This window comes from Priapulus caudatus, unplaced genomic scaffold (genome assembly GCF_000485595.1).
Source record: "Priapulus caudatus unplaced genomic scaffold, Priapulus_caudatus-5.0.1 Scaffold170, whole genome shotgun sequence".
Taxonomy (NCBI): domain Eukaryota; kingdom Metazoa; phylum Priapulida; class Priapulimorpha; order Priapulimorphida; family Priapulidae; genus Priapulus; species Priapulus caudatus.
The window spans coordinates 5,902-28,215 of record NW_014577231.1 but is presented as its reverse complement, the minus strand read 5'-3'; the positions used below and the strand labels follow the sequence as shown (position 1 = coordinate 28,215).

Sequence of the window (22,314 nt, the reverse complement as noted above, 5' to 3'; positions counted from 1 at the left end):
CTACTTATGCTGAGAGGGTCTATGTCCCCCAGGGTACGTTCTGGCAGTACCCTGGGGGACATAGACCCTATGAGCGCTACTTATTAATGCAGGCACATCCTCACTCCGAGAAAGAAACCACGAGATCAAGAGATAATTACACACGCACAACACTAACTTTCGGTTTCGCCACGAGAAGCAAACTAGCTGATACGCACTGACACCGTAATGCACCCGCGAACCCGCGAGGCCCATGCTAAACGCATAACGTGCAACACCGGAACGCATGCACGGCGAGGGGGAAGGGGGAGAGGGCGAGAGAGAGGGAGAGAGAGAAGGAGAGAGAAAGAGAGAGAGAGAGAGACAGGGGGAGAGAGAGAGAGGGGAGGAAGAGAGAGAGATATATATTATATATAGAGAGTGAGAGAAAGACGGGGAGAGAGAGTTAGGGAGAAAAAAACGAGAACGAGAGCGAGAGAGAGAGAGAGAGAGAGGCAGAGACACACAAAGGAAAGAACGCAATATGACAAGCAAAAGTAAGATAGAACGGGGAATAACAGAGGCAGAGACACAGAAAGGAAAAAAAGCAATATGACAAGGAAAAGAAATATAAGGGAATAAAACAAACGCCCGCACGCCTTCACAAACATCGCCCCCCCCTCCCTCCTCCCCCCACCTTTGCACACACTCACCACTTTCGACGAGCGGGTCTCGCGCCCTTCGGGGCTTCCTGACTCGCTGCCCCCTGGAAGCTCCTCACCGGATCGACGTTCTTCCGCTGCTCTCGCTGTCGCTCCGCACAGCACTCGTCTGTATCTCCGTGCTGTCGGCATCGCTGTCCTCCCCGCCGCCGCCGTCGGCTGCTTGCTGTCGCGAGCGCGCAACGACCTTCATCGTCATCATCTGTCGTCGCTCGTCGTTAGCTTCTATCGTCGCTGCTGTGGTGGCCCCTTTTGACGTGATATGATGCGCCGCTGACACCTGGTTCCTTGGCCCTCCAGCTCGGCTGCCGTCCGCTCCCAGAGCGAGCAATGGGACGGGTGACCACTACCCCCCCCTAAAAACTAGTTACAGCAAGGCCACTTATAGCACCTGGTGTTATGGCATGAAGACTACACTCTATTTAGAACAGCACGGCCTGTGTGTAATTAGGACAATTGGAGTTTTTTCGTGTTCATGTCGCTGTATTTACGCGTGAACCATTCCCTTCATATACCAGACCCTGTCTATTAATTGGACGCTTGCTGCGGGTAACTCGCGCCTCAGTTCACACATAAACGACACACTGGCTCTATTTTAAGGACACTTGCGGTTTTACCTGCATGAGGCAGACGTTATCAGTGAAACGACCTCTACATAATGTTATACCTGTCTATTAATGGCGACATCTTGGGAGTTGCGCTATTAGTATGTTTCATACATGCTACAACACCTCTTCATCTTATCCATTTTAATATAATTGTATTACTAGATACCTGTCTATTAAGGACACTTGGGCCAGTTCTCCTTGAGCTAATCCTTAATTACAGGCCCGTTGACTGCTATATAACAGCCTGAACTCTGGTGACTATGCTGCTAAGCAAAATATGCTCAACCTCGGCTGGCAGTGGGGAGGGATATCATGCTGATCAAGCTCACCGTTGTCTGAAGCGGGCAGCGCGGGAAAGCATGCGATGGCGTACATTGATGAGGTCAGGAGAGGAGCATGGGCGGAAGCAGAAAATAGTCTCACTGCTTAGTGCTTACTGAGGGCGAACAGGATAGCCTACCATAGCTTGCAAAGCCAGGAGAGCAGCCGCCCAGTCTCACGCGATGCTATAGGGTGAGAGCGAAAGCAGGATAGCCTGACAAGTTGCTGTAGGGAGAGCTGGGTAATGATAGGACAGCCTCACTGTCTGCCGAGGAGGAGCAGGATAGCCCTAACCTTAGCTAGAGTGCGGAGGAACGCAGCCGTCACCGTTATGCCAAGGCTGCGGCGCAGGCTACTAGCCCCCAACTAGTTTCTGAGTGGTCTAGCTGGAACGCTAGCTCACATTGCCAAATGGGGCCCAAGGATAGTCCCAACCTAGTGAGGTGGATGCGGCGGAACGCAGCCTCACATTGCCAAGGAGGGCCATTGGATAGCCACTAGCCTGCATAGTGTGAGTGGGAACGCAGTCACCGTTTGCTGAGGCGGAGCAGGACTAGCCAACCTAGCTGCAGTGGCTCGAGGGGAACGCCGCAGCTCACGTTTGCGTATGGGGGCCACGGCGTGTCTCGCTGGGCCGGGGCACGTCGACTGCTGATTCGTCGTATCGCCGCAGCTGTGAACACCTGCGGACTTTGTGCAGCGGCTCTGTCAGCTGGTAGAGGGTTCGACATCGCTCCGGATGTTGCCATCGTCCATCTCCAACTGTGCAACGATCGTTGCCGCCACTCGCCGCGCCCTCTCGTCGACCGCCGCGTCTCACTGCAGACACAAGAGCATCCTGTTACGAAGCGCTGCCGGTTCGCTGAGATGTGAGTGAGCAGCGACGGAGAGTAGACAGAGATAGAGAGAGAGAAGAGAATATATAGAGACAGCTCGGAGAGCTGTGATGCTTGCAGAGAGTAGCAGAGGACAGGAGACGCTGCTGTGTGAGAGGAGAGCAGAGGAGCAGAGCATGAGAGGAGAGAAGCACAGAGAGAGAGAGCACGATGAGAGAGAGATGAGAGCATGAGATGCAGAGCAGGAGAGAGAGATGATGTCAGCATGAGAGAGATGAGCAGAGAGAGAGATGAGACGAGAGGAAGAGAGACGAGATTGAGAGCAGAGAGAGTCAGAGAGAGATGAGAAGCTAGAGAGAGAGAGAGCAGAGCGAGTAGAGAGAGCTAGAGAGATGAGAGAGAAGAGAGAGAGATGGATGAGTAGACAGCTAGAGACGAGCAGTAGAGATTTTCAACTTTTTTTCAACTTATGATGAAAACAATTTCAGTTCATTTAATTAAAAACAGATAAAAATGCACACAATGAAGCAATCATTGCTAGCACTAGAAGCTGTTTGCAAAACAGCTGGGCACAACACACACCACATCTACATAGCAGTCACAACCACCTGCGCACACCCCTTCACAAACTACATAACACACTAGAGCCACACCACACAGCCATGCACACATCCCACACTGCCCATACCACACAGCCACACCATAGGTCACACCACCCACACCTCACAATATATACCACACCACACTCCCCAACCACACCACACAGCACGCTCACATCCACCATCCACAACCACACCACCACCACCATTAGGTCACACTCACCCACACCTTCACAACTCACCACAATCACACCTCATCCTCACAACTATCACCACATCATCACCTCACCTCACAACTTACACCACACCACACCCCACCTTCACAACTACTCAGACCACACCAGTGACACACCCACCTCACAACTAACACACCAAACACCTCACATATCACGACCACACCACTCCCCACCATCACAACTACACCACACCACACCCACCTCACAACACACCACACGCAACTCCTCACACTACACCCACATCACCACCTCACCTCACACTACACCACACCACACCACCACCATCAACTATACTACGACCAACCCACCTTGCAACTACAGCCACACCAGTGACACACCCCACCTCACAACTACACCACACCCCACCTCACAACTACACCACACCCCACCTCACAACTACACCACACCCCACCTCGCAACTACACCACACCAGTGACCACACCCCACCTCACAACTACCAACCACACCCCACCTGGCACGCAGATTACACCACACCACTCACAACTACACCACACATCCGGGCCACTCACTCTACACCACATATCACACCGCCACCTCACACACAACCACACCCCACCTCTCACACTAATCCACCACCACCTCACAACTACACCACACCCCACCTCACAACTACACCACTCCTCACAACTACACCACACCACACCCCACCTCACAACTACACCACAGCCACACCACACAGCCATGCACACATCCCACACTGCACAACCCCACTGCCCATACCACACAGCCACACTAAATCCTACATATCATTATCTACACCACACACTACATCCTACACATCACAACTACACACCCACACCACACCCCAGCATCTCTTACAATTTTCTCTCAAGATGTCGAGCTGGAGTAACCGCCCACCGAGCAATCAAGAAAAATCGACGACGGGTAATCGCCACGCGAGGATACTCGGATGTGACGAGATGGCGGCGGAGACTCACCGAGTGCATGGCTGCTCCTCCGTCGTGAGTGTGGATGTGATCGGCAGTTTCTTCTTCCTTGTCCTACTGCACTGCAGCCGGCTCCTGTTCAGATCCAGTATACTCGCACAGATGCCAGGAACTCTCGTGATGTCCCGGATGCACGCAAAGCTCCCCTTCAACTGTGCAAGGCAAGAACATAAAGAGTTATTTATACGGATATACTGATACTGAAAACGTGAAAAATTCAACATTTAATAGCCTTAGTCTACCTATGATTTATTGCGTTTAACTCAATAAACTTGAGCTTGTGTTACCTTTTAAAAGTTCTACCCCTGCAGGAGTGAATAATAATATATTATTATTCATTATTATTCTTTCATTATTATATAGTCTATTATTATTCACTCCTGTCTGATAACATGACGGTGACACAGGAAATTGTTATTTGTAAAAAAAAAGGCAAAATCACATGATTATAATTAAAGGGACAGTAGCCTCGTAGGATTTTACTGCATACAAAGCTGTACGTTACTGTATAACAAATCGTCTATACCCACACGTATTTGTTACCAGATACCTAATTTAATTGTTATAATTAATTACACATCAACGTCCTACGAAATTTGAACGGCGTCATGACACCGCGACCGTGCTGCCACCTCCCGAAAAAAGTTGCGTATTTTGACAATTTATTTTGCACGTTACAGATCGAGGGCTATCACAAAAAGTGCAATTATATTTATACATAAATGCTATTTACCGAACGATATCATTTTTAGGGCAAATTTATCCATATTATAACTTGAAACTATATAAAGCTTTTATAAGATATTACAATCCTTTTGCTTTTAAATGAATTAATAAGAAACACCCTCGCGTCTGTAGCCCTTGCTGGAAAGTGGTTTTGCGGCAACTTATCAGATCGTGCGGTTGAGCTGCTGCCACCGTCGTTGTAATCAAACTGTAGTCGTTAGTTTTAAAACATTAAAAAAAAATATTTCTAATGGTGATTGAACCATGAAACTTTTTATGTAGCGTAATTATAACACCTAAATTAGCTCAAAATAACCCTAGAACCTAGAGTAAACTCTCCTTTAAATATAACATAATGTAACATTAAACAGAGCAAAGTAACATGCTCTCCGTTTTACTGCTGGACTCCCTGATACGACGTCAGCGTGAGTCCGCGATATTTCTCTGCGAATTCCGCTTTTCATAACCGACTATCTTACGTGGAATGTGATACTGCTTTCAGCATTTTAAAATCATATTCTGTAGTAATGCACCGCAATGCCGGAGGTTACTTTGCCGTGTATCGTGCTGTGGACCCATTATCGATCTACTGGACTCCCGTGAACACAAGTGACATATTCTCTCCTTGCATGCTAAATCTAATATTCCTCTCGTGTGCTTAAGATCTCTCCAACTGTCTATTTTCTTCTTCCCCTTTCTTCTCCAACCCCTTTCCTTTATGATCCCTTATCACGCTGTCATTTTCTTCCAACTTGTCTATGCTAAGTATGCTTTGTATTCACAAAAGTGCACTCACGGGTAGTAATGCACACAGCTTGCAGGGTTACAGATTTAGGACATACGTACGCACGCACGCACGTACGCAAAGAAGCATTCCAGTTTTACAGCTATTGCTGACAGGAGTAGAGCTACAACCGTGTTAAATTCTGCTCAGTGAATTCGAGTGTGTATTGGTGTGTGTGTGTGTGTGTGTGTGTGTGTGTGTGTATTGAGTGTGGTGTGTGTGTGTGTGTGTGTGTGTGTGTGTTGTGTGTGTGTGCTCCTGTGTGTGTGTGTGTGTCGTGTCGTGTGTGTGTGTGTTTGTGTGTGTGTGTGTGTGTGTGTGTGTGTGTGTGTGTGTGTGTGACTGTGTGTGGTGTGTGTGTGTGTTGATGTGTGTGTGGTGATATATTGATGTGGTGTGTGTATAGTGCCTGCCCTGCGTGCGTCGTGCATGTGTGCGTGGCGCATGTGTGCATGTACGTGTTACGTGTGCGACACGTGCGTGTGCGCATACGTGTCCTGCGTATGTGACACTAAGCACGTAGCCTAGCCTAGGGTGTGTAATAAATATAGGCGCAACTAATGGCTCTAGTAACATCGAGCAGTCATACGCAACTCGAATATGGACGATAATGAGGTATCCCTGAAGGCAACACTGCGGCGGTATCATCATAATGAAAATATATGGCTATCAGCGCATGCGAAGCGTCAAATTAACGGTACGGACGCTGTAATTCGTGCAATTAAATAGCACCCGCCTGAGAGCAAAATGTATATATATATATATAGGCACACTTCATAATTACCGAATATTTCACATAATTTCGGTATAATAATAAATTACGCGCGTAGTGCAATTTGCGGAGGACCAGGGGCGTAGATAGCAGGGGGATGGGGGGATGCATCCCCCCCCACTTATTGACGTGGGGGATGGCCGTGTACAATCATCCCGCCTACTTTCCGGAGGAAAATGGGGGATCTCAACATTTTCTGGGGGAGACCGCGCATACCCCCGCATGTTTCTTACCACCTCCTCGAAATCCTGCATTGGCCACTGTCGAGCGTAACAATTTAGCACCCCACTTCAAAAATCGTCTGCGGCGCCTGTAGAAGTACTGCTAATTACACAGATTATTGATTTAACAATTAACAATTTAACATTTAAATTTAAACTTAACTTTAATTTAACATTTAAATTTAACATTTAACAATTTTTATTGCTAATTTAACAAGATTATTACAAACAATAAATTAACAAAAGATTATGATTATGAATATTTGTATGCATATCAAAAGTCAAATTTGAGTTCATCTGACAGAGGGCTAGATAGCAGGGGGATGGGGGTATATCCCCTACCTTATTGAGGTGGGGTGGCTTTCATCACCCCCTACTTTCAGGAAGAAAATGAGGAAAATTTAATATTTTTACAGACAATAAATACTGGATATTTATCTACAAATGCGTTATCGCTATTCATACTCTCCTAATGTAATATTACAGAACTGGAATTTGACATACATCTACTGTAAATGGCTGTAATTCGTTTCCAAGAATGACATTATTTTACTTGAAACTCAGACGGTTATATTTTGGACGCATTCCCCATATACGATTTTTTTTCAAATTCCAAATCACGTCTTATCACTGCTCACGAAAGTTTAAATCCTTGCTTTATTCAAAATTAGAATAGACCTATTGAGAAGTTGGGATATTGCATTTTTAGGGGGTTGAATGGGAAATTCATTTCATCTCACTTTTTGAGAGGGGGGATGGGGGTGCTGAGACCTGACCGAAGTATATTCGCGGATTTTGTATAAGGGGGAAAATATGCACTATTTGGTTTAAATCTGGTTTTCTCATATTCTTTGCAGTTTTAAGGTTCTCACTTCTCAGTAAATATATAGCGTTTTATCAAAAATTTCAGGGGGAGATGATTCCAGTGCTGTAGTTGTCAACGCGGGGTCGGTAGCACAGGGGGCGTCACCCCCTCCCTAGAAATTTCAGGGTAAGCGTATTTTAGCTCTAGGTAAGCCTGCACTGGCAACCCCAGTGAGGAATGTACATGTATAGCACAGATTGGTAGTAAGCATTTTAGTCTTTTGGTGCTCCCAAAGGTAAAAATACTCAACTCAACAGTGATGTTATTGTGATGAAGATTGTTTAATAGCTGCTGCCTCATAGTGCAGGAAATTGCATCGCAAGAGATGTTACTTTCAACAAAATTTCCGGGGAGGTCCCCTGGACCTCGCCCTAAACAGAAGGGGGACACCCCCTGAAGGAGGAAAAATCCTGATATTTTATGAATAAGATGTCCAAATATGATTGCTTTAGATTGCAACTTTTTAACAATTCCACACAGTGCGCGCTTCAGGCCTTGAGCTCGCATAATTCCGCCCCCCCCTAGAATTTACTTTCTGGATCCGCACTGGTTGTGTGTGTGTGTGGGCGGTGCGTGTTATTAAAACCTCTGGGATCCAAAGAAAAAAATTAACCTCGAATTCACAAAATTGCACTTTACAATATCAATTTTTTTCAAATTACCTCAAAAACGACCATCTTGAAGGTTCTAAATTGCTAAAATCTAAGAGCTTCAGGGGCTCCGCCGCCTGGACCCCGGGCAAGGGCTCTGCCCCTGACACCCACCAGGCCCTACGGCGGGCCCCCTGGCTCCCCACCCATTAAGGCTTGCGCCAAGGCTCTCGCGGTGTGCGCTACTCGCACACAGTCTTCATATACATTATAATGGGAGGTAACAGCGAAATCATCCCCCCACAAACTGAGGACCTGTCTACGCCACTGGCGGAGACAAGACACGCGCACGCACCAGACACACGCTCGCACGCATGCACTTCATCGTCTATATATCACGCCTAGACCTAATATACATTTTTCCAATCAACGTGATACAGTGAGAGCGCTATTGTTCGCGAAGAAAATCAGTGTGCTATGAACCTCTAAGCGATGAGCTTTGTGTTGTCACCGCGGCTCCTCAGATAATTATAAGAGAAGAAGAATTGCCAGAGCAGTGAAACAAAAGGCCCTGCCATGCCCGCGGGGGCCAAATGGCTTGCAGAGATATGCAAGACAATGCCTGCGCAATTTCGGGGGTGCCAATCGTCCTTTGTTAGCCCAACGCTGGGCAATTAGCTAAACGCAATGGAACATGATCACCGTGAGTATGTTGGTGACATCATCAGATGACGAAGAGTTGTAGTCGCCCCCCTTGCGAACACGGGGTATTACAGTAAAGCTGATCAGAATCAAAGCAGCTTTCAAGCTGGTGACAAAAACCAATCGCACGACGTCAATTAACGCTTGAAAAATACGACGAAAAAACGGGAACCGTATAACGTGTAGCGTCGCCGATTCCGACGAACTTGAACACGCACGCACGGCACACATCACACACGGCATACACACACACACACACACACACAGCACACACACACACACACACACACACACCACACCACACACACACACACACACACACACACACACAAACACACACACACAACTCCCACACACACGCACGCACGCACATACGCACAAACACGCACGCACGCACGCACACGCACGCACGCACACACACACGCACACACACACACACTCACACACACACGCGCAAACACACACACTCGCGGCCATACATACACGCTCTCCTCACACACCGCTCATCTCGCAGTTTACCTTTATCTGCATGTTGTCCAGCGTACTTCCTAGCAAGCACGACCCCAACTGGTCGTCACCGTAGCACAGAGTTCACGCAACCTCTTCCCGCACGCGCACACACACACACACACACACACACACACAGACAAACGCGCATGCACACACAACAACCCCAGAGGTTGCCGAAAATCTAACTGGCTGACTACACGGTACAAGCAAGCACTGCTCTCGACTTACAACCACGCAATAATAAACTCCCACGCACGCGCACACGCTCGAGGCAGAACCCCCCTCCACCCTCACACGCGGATATCTCTGCCGCCGCTGCTGCATGCGGACAGACGGACAGACGATGCAGAGAGACAGAGAGAGGTACGCATGCCGACCGGCGGAGTGTGGGACACGCACGTACGTGCTGTGCGTGCGGGCCCTGCTAGAATGTCGACTACTGTGAGTCTGCTGTTACTACTGCCTGCCGTACGCCTACGTACACAGGCACTTGAAACATCTCAATAAATAAATAAAAAGGTAAATAAACACGAAATGTATTTACTACCAGTCTTCATGTTTCTCTACTCTATTTCGCCTATTAAATCACCTGTAAATGCCGGTCAAATGCTCATTTGCAACACACAAGTACACCGCACGCTAGCTGCTGCACACTGAGACATAAATAAATAAATAAATATATATATTTATGTGTCAGTGTGGCTGAAGGGGTCGTTGTCGTATCAGATACTACAGATATGTACCCAAGGTACATATATGTATACACAAAGTGTACCAGCTTTAACTAGACTTGTACTACAGAAGTGTACCCTAACCCCAGCCCTAACCCTAACCCTAACCTTAAACATACCTCATATAAAAATATAAACATAATACTAAACAACCTAAGACTACCTCGGGTACATATCTGTAGTACCTATAATACGACAACGACCCCATCTGCGTCAGTGTGCACCAGCTAGCGTGCGGCGGCCAGCGTGTGTTTGCAGATGAGCATTTGGACAGCATTTAAAGGAAATTGTCGGCAATAATAGGTGAAAAAGAGAGTAGAGAAACATTAAGACTTTGGTAGTAAATAGATTTCGTATTTATTTAGCATTATATTTTATTGAAACGCTCCAAGTGCCTGTGCCTACGTACACGCACGCGAGCATCTACGACTTTGTGATTATTTCCCCGAAACATAATGACGTACCGCTCATTGAACGCCACAGCGAGAAAGCAAGAGGGAGAGAGAGAGAGCGAGAAAGAGAGCGCGAGAGCGAGGGAGACAGAGAGCGTGAGAGCGAGGTTAGACAGAGAGAGAAGAGAGAGAGAGAGAAGAGAGAGAGAGGGGGAGGGAGAGAGAGAGAAGTGAGAGAAGGAGGGAGGGAGAGCGAGAGACAGACAGAAATAAAGAGAGCGTGAGAGCGATGGAGACAGAGAGAGAGAGCGAGAGAGAGAGTGAGAGAGAGAGTGAGAGAGAGAGAGAAAGAGAGAGAGAGAGAAAGAGACCGATGTGAGGGAGTGTGCGGACCAGCGAATCTAGTCCCCCCCACTCCGCACCGTTCATACCCCCTCCTGTTCAATGCCGCCTGCCCCTCCCACATCTCCTCTAGCTAGCATATGTACGCATCCGCCTACATATCAACATATCATCCCGGTTCGTCTAGAGTAAGCAAGCACAGAGAATATTAGTCTGAGTCAGTGTCGCATCTTCGTGTATATTATATTATATATATATATATATACACGTATATATAATTGAGTTGTTTGCTCGATTAGAGACTCTGCTAGTTTATTTAGCACAGAAACTCATCGCTATGCTAGTACATAGTCGGCAGCTAGTAGCGTTAGAAATTGGGTAATGCTATCCCCCGGGCGTGGAGGGACACCGCAACGTGGCAGCACTAGTATTAGGATTAATATGATTAGTATTAGTATTAGTATTAGTATTAGTATTAGTATTAGTATTAGGTTAGGGTTAGGGTTAGGGTTAGGGTTAGGGTTAGAGTTTTTGCATCATGATACAGGGCCGTAGTGGCCTCCCGAAAAGTGCCACTGCAGACAGAAATATGTAGCCGATGCGGGGGTTATGGGGGTACTCCCCCAGAAAAATTTTGAAATTAGAGCGCCCAGGAAATTGGCATTCCTGCATTTTTTAGGGCTATGTTGATAAGCAACCAATTCTGATCATTTAAAGGTCAATTTGTAAATGTCAAAGGAATCGGTAGCTAAAGCTGATGCTTTGACTAAAGTATGCTAAAATATATATTATGAGTATGATAACTAATAAAACATTATTTACAAAATTGTATATACTATCAGTACATAATTATGAAAATAAGCTATTTTCATATGCATTTATACTTTCACTATGTACATCTGTATGTTTTGAAGTTTGAATTTGAATGGGTACATTGTCATATTAAATACACATTCCAAATCTTAGAGCACTGATATAACACCTCTAATTGATCAGTGTTAATAGTACTTAATACCAGACAGTCCAGTCAGATAACTTGGATGTAACGCCTGGATGGCAACTTACAAATTCTGAAATTACATCCTGTTCATCTACCTTGTCTAACATGTCTCGGTGCACATGCATGACCACAAACTCCACGACAGATGGCGCTCTCGATCATAGGCTCAATCTACTATATCCTATATCCAGGCTATATCATATATCCAGGCTATATCCTGAGTGTGGGAAGGGGGCGCTGCATGCAGTTTGCATGACCATTGCATTGTCGAGCCTTAACTGGGGCGTGCTGGGTCGGGGGGGGGCACTCCATATATATTGCATGGCAGGCGCGCGGAAGCAGTTTTGGATTGGGGGGGGAAGACCTAAGGGCTCACGATTTTTTTTATCGTGTGTGCGTGAGCGCGTGTGCGCGACGTGTGTGCGTGAGCGCGTGTGCGCGACGTGTGTGCGTGAGCGCGCCGTGCGTGCGACGTGCGTGCGTGAGCGCGTGTGTGCGACGTGGGTGCGTGAGCGCGTGTGTCGCTGTGAGCGCATGTGTGTGGACGTGTGTGCGTGAGCGCGGTATGTGCGACGTGTGTGCGTGCGGTGTGTGCGACGTGAGTGCGTGAGCGCATGTGTGTGACGTGTGTGCGTGAGCGCGTATGTGCGACGTGTGTGCGTGAGCGCGTGTGTGCGTGAGCGCGTGTGTGCGCGAGCGCATGTGTGTGACGTGTGTCGTGACGCGTGTGTGCGGCGTGTGTGCGTGAGCGCGTGTGTGCGATGTGTTGCGTGAGCGGTGTGTGCGATGTGTGTGCGTGAGCGCGTGTGTGCGACGTGTGTGCGACGTGTGTGCGTGAGCGCGTGTGTGTGACGTGTGTGCGTGAGCGCGTGTGTGCGACGTGTGTGCGTGTGTGTGACGTGTGTGCGTGAGCGCGGCGTGTGTGTGACGTGTGTGCGTGAGCGGCGTGTGTGCGGCGTGTGTGCGTGAGCGCGTGTGTGTGACGTGTGTGCGATGTGTGTGCGTGAGCGCGTGTGTGCGACATGTGTGCGTGAGCGCATGTGTGCGACATGTGTGTGTGAGCGCGTGTGTGCGTGAGCGCGTGTGTGCGGCGTGTGTGCGTGTGTGCGTGAGTGCGGCGTGTGTGCGTATGTGTGTGCGTGAGCGCGTATGTGCGGCGTGTGTGCATGAACGCGTGTGTGCGACGTGAGTGTCAATCACGCAAAGCGCGCAGCGAAAACTAAAAATGAATGTATAAATTAGTTTTTGAACGTTAGAATTAACAAGTCTTAGCTCATACATTTTATTTTTTATTTCCCACTCTTCTTTTGGGGGGGGGCTTTTTGTTTTTGCCCCCCCCACTTTTTGGATTGGAGGGGCGGCCGCCTCCCTGCCCCCCCCCACTTCCGGCGCCTCTGTTGCATGGTAAGTATGTGCCGCGGGAGAGACCCCCATTTTCAACCCTAACCATAAACTTCCGTTCCAGTGCATCGATCGCAGTGCATCGCATTTTTAAGAATATCTCGTTCCAGAGCATTAAGTTTAGTTATTATGCAGATCTTACATTTTTGCCGTTCCGGAGACCCTAGTTTTTAATATTTCCGTTCCAGTGCATCGTACTTCAGAATACGTTGAAGCGGGCCGTCAAGGCATGCATGCAACGTGTGTGTGTTGTATGTGTGCGTGCGTGCGTGTGTTGTCTCTCTGTGTGTGTGTGTGTGTGTGTGTGTTGTGTGTGTGTGTGTGTGTGTGTGTGTGGTGTGTGTGTGTGGTGTGTGTGTGTGTGTGTGTGTGTGTGTGTGTGTGTATGTGCGTGTGTGTGCGTGTGCTTGCGTTCATCTCTCTCCGGGTCATGTTTTTTCTCCTCTACATAATACAACAATTATTGGTTCAAGTGCTACAGCATAGATTTTAAAGCAAATCACTGTTTCCCCCACAGTTCCGGACATCCCCTCTTTTAAACGTGTCCGGTGTCATAGCATTTAATTTCAACGAAATCCTCGTTCCGGAGACCTCCATTTTCGAACATAGCCAGTTCCAGAGCATACCACATTCAACAAACATTAGTTCCAGAGACCCATTTTCAGGTCTGAGTTAGTTCCAGAGCCCCCTTTAGGTAGGGGCACACGAGCGATTTTTATCGCCCGATCGCCGCGAATTTTAAAATCGCTCGAAAAATTCGCCCGTGTGCCCGTTCACGTCGACGCCGATTTTAATCGCCCAATCGAATCGCCCGTATCCAAAATGTTAGATATTTTCGGGCGATTATTTACGCGGGCGATTATTATCGCTCGTGTGCCCGTGACCGGCGTATTTTGTCGCCGATCGATTTTTCTAAACCAATCGGACGTTTGTTGATATCATGTGATGTTAAAATGGCTGCCTCCAATACTGTAGAAGTGTGACTCGCGAAAAGGAAGGCGAATTGGTATTTCTGTGGTCGCGAAAGGCCATGCCTTTTTTGACATTACGATCCCTGAATACCGGGATCGTGTAGCGAAGGAGGTCGCTATTACAGAAATAGCGCTGAGACTTGCAATGAATGGTAAGTAGTCATTTTATTGCCGGCTTGTGTCACTTACAATTAAATACAATTCAAAACTTTATTAATGCTAAAGCCTAAAGAGTAAAGTGTCTACAAAGCATTATGCAGCACTACTGTTAAAAAAGATCTGCAAGAATTCTAAAATTCTGTCGAGTGGCGTACGCGTACGCTCTCAAATTCGCTACGTGTGCCCCTTCGTGATCGGGTGATTAAATTCACTACGTGTGCCCCTTCGTGATCGGGCGATTAAATTCACTACGTGTGCCCCTTCGTGATCGGGCGATTAAGTTCGCTGGCGATTTTAATCGCCGCGATCGGGCGATAAAAATCGCTTGTGTGCCCCTAGCATTTGACTTCGCAGTGGCACATACCTACCATAATGTGGGGTGAGTGCCCCCACCCCCAGGTTTCATCTCCTTGGTATATGTTGCTCCTTGGTTCCCTGCAGAATTTTTTTTTCTTCAAAATAGTTTCACGGCAGTGCCGTGCTGCCGTGGCGGCCACTACGGCCCTGATGATATCTGTCCCCACACCATAGATTAGTTTTTGTGGATCACACTGCCTATATATAGCGCTCCGAGATATACATATTTAGTGTTAGGGTTAGCGTTGGAGGTGTTGGAGTCAGGTTTACCGGATGAGTAATGATTTTGAAGTATACGTCAACTGTATCACGTGACCGTCCCTCCACGCCCGGGGGATAGCAACACCCTTAAGTTTTGAAGTATACGTCAACTGTATCACGTGACCGTCCCTCCACGCCCGGGGGATAGCAACACCCGTAGAAATTCCGCAGACGCGGCGGTGCTGGCCTCTGGCGAGTTTTTTCTACTTCAGTTCATCCGCTAGGCTTTCGACGCGTCGGACTGTTTGCAATGCGCGTAGTAAAGTCAACAGCACGGCGCTGGCGTGTTTGCAGGGGCAGAATAAACGATGCAGGCTCTGCTTTCCGGGTGCCTAGCAGAGATATCGATTATCGATGATTTGAACATGGATAATCACGTTCAACAGCTCCACTGCCCCCCTCCTCCCCCCAACACACTGGTTGCTCATGGTACTTGGTCCTAGATCAGCCACCCCCGTAACATTTCATTCCACAGCATTCAGTCTATACTAGTTTATTGATAGCCCACGGGTATAGGGAACTCAGTCGCACGACATTTAGTTAGACAGCTTAGGAACGCAGTCCTGAAACACTTAGTCCCTGTCATGCGGTCCTCTCCTGCATCACCTAGTCGCTGTCAGACAGTCCTACAACACTTAGTCCATGTTATACAGTCCTGCATCACGCAGTGCTAAAACATTTAGTCACTGTCACACAGTCCTGTATCACCTAGTCCCTATCACACAGTCCACCAACACCTATATTATATTAGTCCCTGTCACCTATTCTTACAACATTTACTAGTCCCTGTCAGCTAGTCCTTATTGTTAGCCATGTTACAGAACACTCACACGACAGCTAGTCTCAGAACACTCACTCACAGGCTAACGCTCCATTAGGAGTGTTCCCAACTTTGATAACAATAATGATTAATGATTAATAATCCTAACTCTAACCCTAACCTAAATGATATTAAACCACAAACTAATATATATGACCATGACCATATATTATATGTTATTCTGACTGTTAATGACATTAAAGTTGGGAACACTGCTAATGGAGTATCACCCAACTCACACGGTACCCAGATTCAGTTAAATCAGTCACAGACTCACAGGGTAGAGAGCACCTAGTCCCAGTACACTCATTCACACGAGAGCTGGTCCCGGAACACTCACTCACATGCCATTGACAGTTGCGCGGCACTCCCCATCACAAAACAGCATTAGGCCACCCTTAAAAAATTGTTTGTTTCCCCTTTACCTACTCGCGTCTCTCAGGGTATCGAGTAGATAGGTAAGTGAAATATCTTTTTTATTTTGTTTTGACAAGATGTGTGTATGTATATTGTATATTCTGTTTTGTGTATATGTTTTTGCAGAACGAATTAGAATTTTTTTTTTTGGAGAAAAAATAATTTTTGTTTTGTTTTAATCGGCCAATAAAATGTGTCGAGTAGCGGCGTTTTGGCGAGTCGGTCGGTAAAGGGGAAACAAGCAATATTTTATCTTAGGCCTTAACACTTTCACTACTGCCGTTTGCACGACCTCTATTTCACAACACTGGGCCTAGCATCATCACCCACTCCCTCGTCACCCGAGTCTCGCGACAAAAAACTGTAATTATTTATACACATACATGATGACACTCCATCACGAAACACTCAGCTGTGCGATGCAATAATGTGTAGCAGTCAGTACTGGTCCACTTAAGTCACACGACACTCAGTTGCGCGGTACGAAGGAAGCCTCAGGACATTTGGTCGGATGACACACCATATCGTTTTACGACCAGTCAGTTTCATGGAACTACGTTACAGAACGCTCATGGTGTTTTAATAGAAAATCTAAATAATAGGAACTGGTAATTAAAGTATTTCCAAGTACTAGTACTAGTAGTAATATGTTATATCCACACTACTCCAAAATTACTCAACATCAGTTGTTGTATAATTAACAAGTAGAAATACAACAAATGCCAGAGCTTTTGGACATCCTGAACTGTAATTAAAAATAGACAGTAGATTTTGAGAGGCACTTGAGACAGTTAAATGAGTTTGGAATTAAAAAATGTAAAACCTTTTCTGTGATACTACAAAAAAATTAGCAGACAATTGGGTCAACCTTGCCTCAAGTCCGCTTGTACTGTGATATCACAAACCTATCATTCGACTAACTTATATTCATACACATATTTTATTTTCTACTCAATCATTTAATACTAAAACTGTTGCTTTAACGTTTCTAGGTCACACGAACTTGTACAGGTCTACAAATCATCATTTCTGTCCGTCACGTGCAGAATAAAAACCACAATTGAAACTCATTCCAATTCTAGTCATCATCATGATCCCTCAGTTGAAAATATTTCAATCCTTGTTATTATCTCGATCTCTCTTGTGAACACCATGAAATTATATTTCTTAATGCCTTTTTAATGAATTTTAACATTGAATTTTTAATAACACCACACAGTCATACTCGGTTATCTTCTTTTTATAAAATTTTAATATGGGTGCCAGCATTATGTACACTGTCAGTGTCATCATTACGGAGTGAAGCAGACCATTATCTCAATATCACACGCAAGTATGGCCAAGTATAAAAACATCAACTGTTCGAATATGGCGAAGTGCAATGACATTGCAATTTTTCAGCTTTTAAAAAGCTGAAAATAATCTCTGAAAATGCCATATACAATGCAATTTTGAAAATTTGCCTCTTGTATTTTTGTCACTCCTGACAACCTGCATATAAATGGCCAGTTTCCACTAACCATTTATTACCAAGCAAGCGAAGTGCTGTAAAACCCCATAATTCAACGTGGATAATATAAATAAGGTTTATAGTTATACCCTCAAAACAAAATCCATGACAGTTTATGCTCAGACAGCTGCATAGTTTCCATGAAGCTAGTGACTGTATCAATATTCTGTGATCCGTCAGAGATCTGAATATATAGTTGTTCATTATCTAGCGATAAGGCATGCTGCTGAAGAATATTTGTTAGCTAATGTTTGCTAATACACACCACTAACTAATGATTGCCATGATGACCTGACAAAACCCTCAAAAATCTCATGACATTCAAAAAATACATTGTTTTAAAATTATTAATTAGTGCCTTAACTTATACAATAACGCAATATGCTATTACGTGGTCCACTAACCCATCCACCCTAAATTGCTTAGATCAGAACACCGCAAATAAGAAAAAGCCTGGCCTCAATCTATACATACCTTTCTGGCCTTAATGATGGCCTGAGCTCTTGCTGGTCCCACTCCACTGAGTGTACGAAGCTGTATGTCACTAGCAGTGTTCAGATCTACCCTATGCACGGCTCTGCGTCTCCCCATATCATGAGGCCATTCCACACCTGCAAGCTGCAGAGAGTACAAGTAGCGTTAGTTGTGGCACTGAAGAATTGATCCATCCCATCCCGAAATTATTAGGTGCTTTTCCACATCAATTTCAACTTTTGAGTTTTCTGTTTGTATGAAACAATTCCAAAATTGTATAATATTGATAATATGAAGCAATGGAATACTATATGGAAGACTGTGCATAGCATGATTTTTGAGCCGGCATGGCTAAATGCATTAAACAAATACAAGTTACAGAATTTAGATCATGCAAAAAATTTGCAATAGAGGTGCTGTAGAGGTTTGACGTCATGCCCACAATCCTGCTTCCTAGCATAGTATCACAGAGCCACTGAAAAACCCCATGCAGTCCTCGCTAAAAGACAAAATCCTTTACTGGACATTCGGTCCAGTAAAAAATAGATTTTTACCAGACCGAATGATATGTTAGTATTGTTACTGGACCAAAAAAATATTGAAACATTAAAACACATTCACATCTCTGTTGCTTTTTCTTTGTGGACATATCTAACATATATGCTTTCCTGCTCATCACCAGCTATGCCTGTTGACCCATCCATGATCAAGCTGAAAAAGCTAGCATCGTTTATTTTTTCATCCATTTCGTGACGCGTACAATCAGCAATGCATTCGATAAACTTGAGGCCAGCTTTGTCATTAATGTAGGTTTCACCTATTTCTAGGCCTTTGGCCTTGTCCAGTTGTGTGATCCAGGTATAATCAGTCAATGGTCTGCTCCGTTTAGCAGTGGCATGAGCATTTCTGAATAAATAACCTAGTTTCTGTCGGTCAGCTGCCTTGACTGCTTGCAAAGCTCGGCCAGCCCTTAACATAGCAATATCATGTTGGCTGCTTGTAGCTGCCTTCCTTAATTCCATAGCTTTCACATGATATTTACTCTGCTCATGGTCAGTAATACTTGACTTCTTAAAGTTATTGCATCCTTTAATAAAATAATTCTGTCCTCCAAGCTTAAACCTACAAACTTCCCATGATAGTTCACACACACGTCGCATGTCATCATTTTCTTATCTTTTATCATATAACAGCCAATCTCTTCCTATCGCTTTCCCACACCATAGATTAATTTGGTACACGCGTATATAAGATAGCCGAGTCGGTTTAGAGTTAGGCATAGTGGGTGGTACTGCCGTACCCGTAGCCTCTGTGTAATTACTTGATATAATGTTACCGCACACACGGTCTGGTAAAGCCAAATTTATTGTCGGACCCGTGCAAAAATTACCGGTTTTGTCCAACGGTCCGACGCTTTTGGCGAGGACATGGGTATTAAGTAATTTATAAATTGTCAAACCAGCATAAATAATTAGACTGTAAAAGAACATGTGTGAAACAATATCATTTAAACATAAGGCCTGTGCATATACAATAATATTTTTGTGGACAACAAAAACCCGAACTATAAAACTGCTATGCAAAATGTAATTGTCCTAATCCTATGGCTAAAAGTAAAACTATGCTGCCTGGTCAATCAGTCAATGCAAAGAAAAAGGTTTTCAGTGACTCTGCGATGGCTGTGTCGTGAAACAGGACTTGCTGGGTTGTGTTATAATACTTACCATTATAGACCACACTAGATATACGAATTGAATGAAACATTTGGGGTATGGCATCAAACCAATGAATAATGCAATATTAAAAAATAGGAATAGGATTAAGAACTTCCATGCTCATCTCGCAAAATTTTCTAGACTGTTAGTGTTAATCAATTGACTTCAAACTTTGATACGCCGCTGCCGAGCCATAATCTACTACTAGACAATTCAACAGACTCAGTGGTAGTACATAACTAATACAAGAACGAAAATAACTTGTGTCTAACGGTCTAACCCCGTCTAAAATCATAGCACAAGAACGAGTGTCACTGTCAGAATCGGTGTCAGAGACCCAAAAGACGTAACATTTGTTAATGCGTACGAAAAAACCCTGTATAATACACAACGTACACGATTACTTTTAATTCCAGCTTGTTACGAGTGTCCTCTTCTAATTAGTTGAATAGATAACCGATAGTTCACAACACAAATTAAGAATTATTGATGTTAGTAATAGTTTGTCTCCTAGAATTCGTTATGTGCGACGCCATTTTCGCCTTTCTCTTATGGTGACGTCACATATAGTGCTGCCATCTATTAAGCTGTTCATATGTTGAAGCAAACTCCTGCGTTTTCTTGTGTATATTTTCCATCATCCATGATAACCTACTGAAGTCTGTGAATTTTAAAATTATCGTGCACAAGTAAGTATTTAAATCCTGATACTTATTGTCAACTTAAAATGTAAGGTGAATTGAAACCGACGGAGGTAGTTCGTCTCATTTTGTACTTAATCAACATCATGAACATGATCAAACCGGTGAGTGTGAATGTAAGTCAGTGTGGCTGAGACTGAGAGCACAGCCACATAGACCGCAATGCAACAAGCCAAAAGAGCTCTATTTATTGAATTTTGTGACCACCATCTGGCAACTACCTGAAATTTTGCACATAGCTGAGGAAAAATATAAGGAATACACAAACAAAGTCGTCAAGTGTGAAACTTGCACATTAATTATTATATATATATATATACACGTATATATAATTGAGTTGTTTGCTCGATTAGAGACTCTGCTAGTTTATTTAGCACAGAAACTCATCGCTATGCTAGTACATAGTCGGCAGCTAGTAGCGTTAGAAATTGGGTAATGCTATCCCCCGGGCGTGGAGGGACACCGCAACGTGGCAGCACTAGTATTAGGATTAATATGATTAGTATTAGTATTAGTATTAGGTTAGGGTTAGGGTTAGGGTTAGGGTTAGGGTTAGAGTTTTTGCATCATGATACAGGGCCGTAGTGGCCTCCCGAAAAGTGCCACTGCAGACAGAAATATGTAGCCGATGCGGGGGTTATGGGGGTACTCCCCCAGAAAAATTTTGAAATGTAGAGCCTGGAAATGGCATTTCCTGCATTTTTAGGCTATGTTGAAAGCAACCAATTCTGATCATTTTAAAAGGTCAATTTGTAAATGTCAAAAAGGAATGTAGCTAAAGCTGATGCTTTGACTAAAGTATCTAAAATATATATTATGAGTATGATAACTAATAAAACATTATTTACAAAATTGTATATACTATCAGTACATAATTATGAAAAATAAGCCTATTTTCAATATGCATTTATACTTTCACTATGTACATCTGTATGTTTTGAAGTTTGAATTTGAATGGGTACATTGTCATATTAAATACACATTCCAAATCTTAGAGCACTGATATAACACCTCTAATTGATCAGTGTTAATAGTACTTAATACCAGACAGTCCATGCAGTCAGATAACTTGGATGTAACGCCTGGATGGCAACTTACAAATTCTGAAATTACATCCTGTTCATCTACCTTGTCTAACATATGTCTCGGTGCACATGCATGACCACAAACTCCACGACAGATGGCGCTCTCGATCATAGGCTCAATCTACTATATCCTATATCCAGGCTATATCATATATCCAGGCTATATCCTGAGTGTGGGAAGGGGGCGCTGCATGCAGTTTGGCATGACCATTGCATTGTCGAGCCTTAACTGGGGCGTGCTGGGTCGGGGGGGGGGGGGGGCGCACTCCAATATATAATTGCATGTAGCAGAGCGCGCCGAAGCCCAAGATTTTTTTTTTTTTTGGGATTGGGGCGGGGGGGGGGAGACCTAAGGCGGGCTCCAATTTTTTTTATCGTGGTCGTGCGTGAGCGCGTCCGTGCGCGACGTGTGGCGTCGGAGCGCAGTGTCTTATGTGCCGCGACGTGTGTGGTTGAGCGGTCGCGTGCGACAGTGCGTGCGTGGCGCGTTCCCGTGTGCGCGCACGTGGTGTGCTGTGAGCGCGTGTGTGCGCTGAGCGCATGTGTGATGACGTGTGTGC

At 45.2% G+C, this 22,314-nt stretch overlaps 1 protein-coding gene across 1 annotated transcript; it reads right to left on the bottom strand.

Moving 5' to 3' along the window:
- Window positions 1-735: 735 nt before the first annotated feature.
- LOC106806622 lies at window positions 736-20,539 on the bottom strand. The gene is made up of 5 exons (XM_014808624.1): window positions 20,373-20,539; window positions 18,254-18,397; window positions 4,240-4,400; window positions 2,172-2,428; window positions 736-929 (listed from the first exon to the last, which is right to left on the bottom strand). Exons 2-5 carry the CDS (start codon window positions 18,368-18,370, stop codon window positions 736-738), a joined length of 729 nt encoding a protein of 242 aa, XP_014664110.1. The 5' UTR covers window positions 18,371-18,397; window positions 20,373-20,539.
- Between the last annotated feature and the right edge of the window lie 1,775 nt (window positions 20,540-22,314).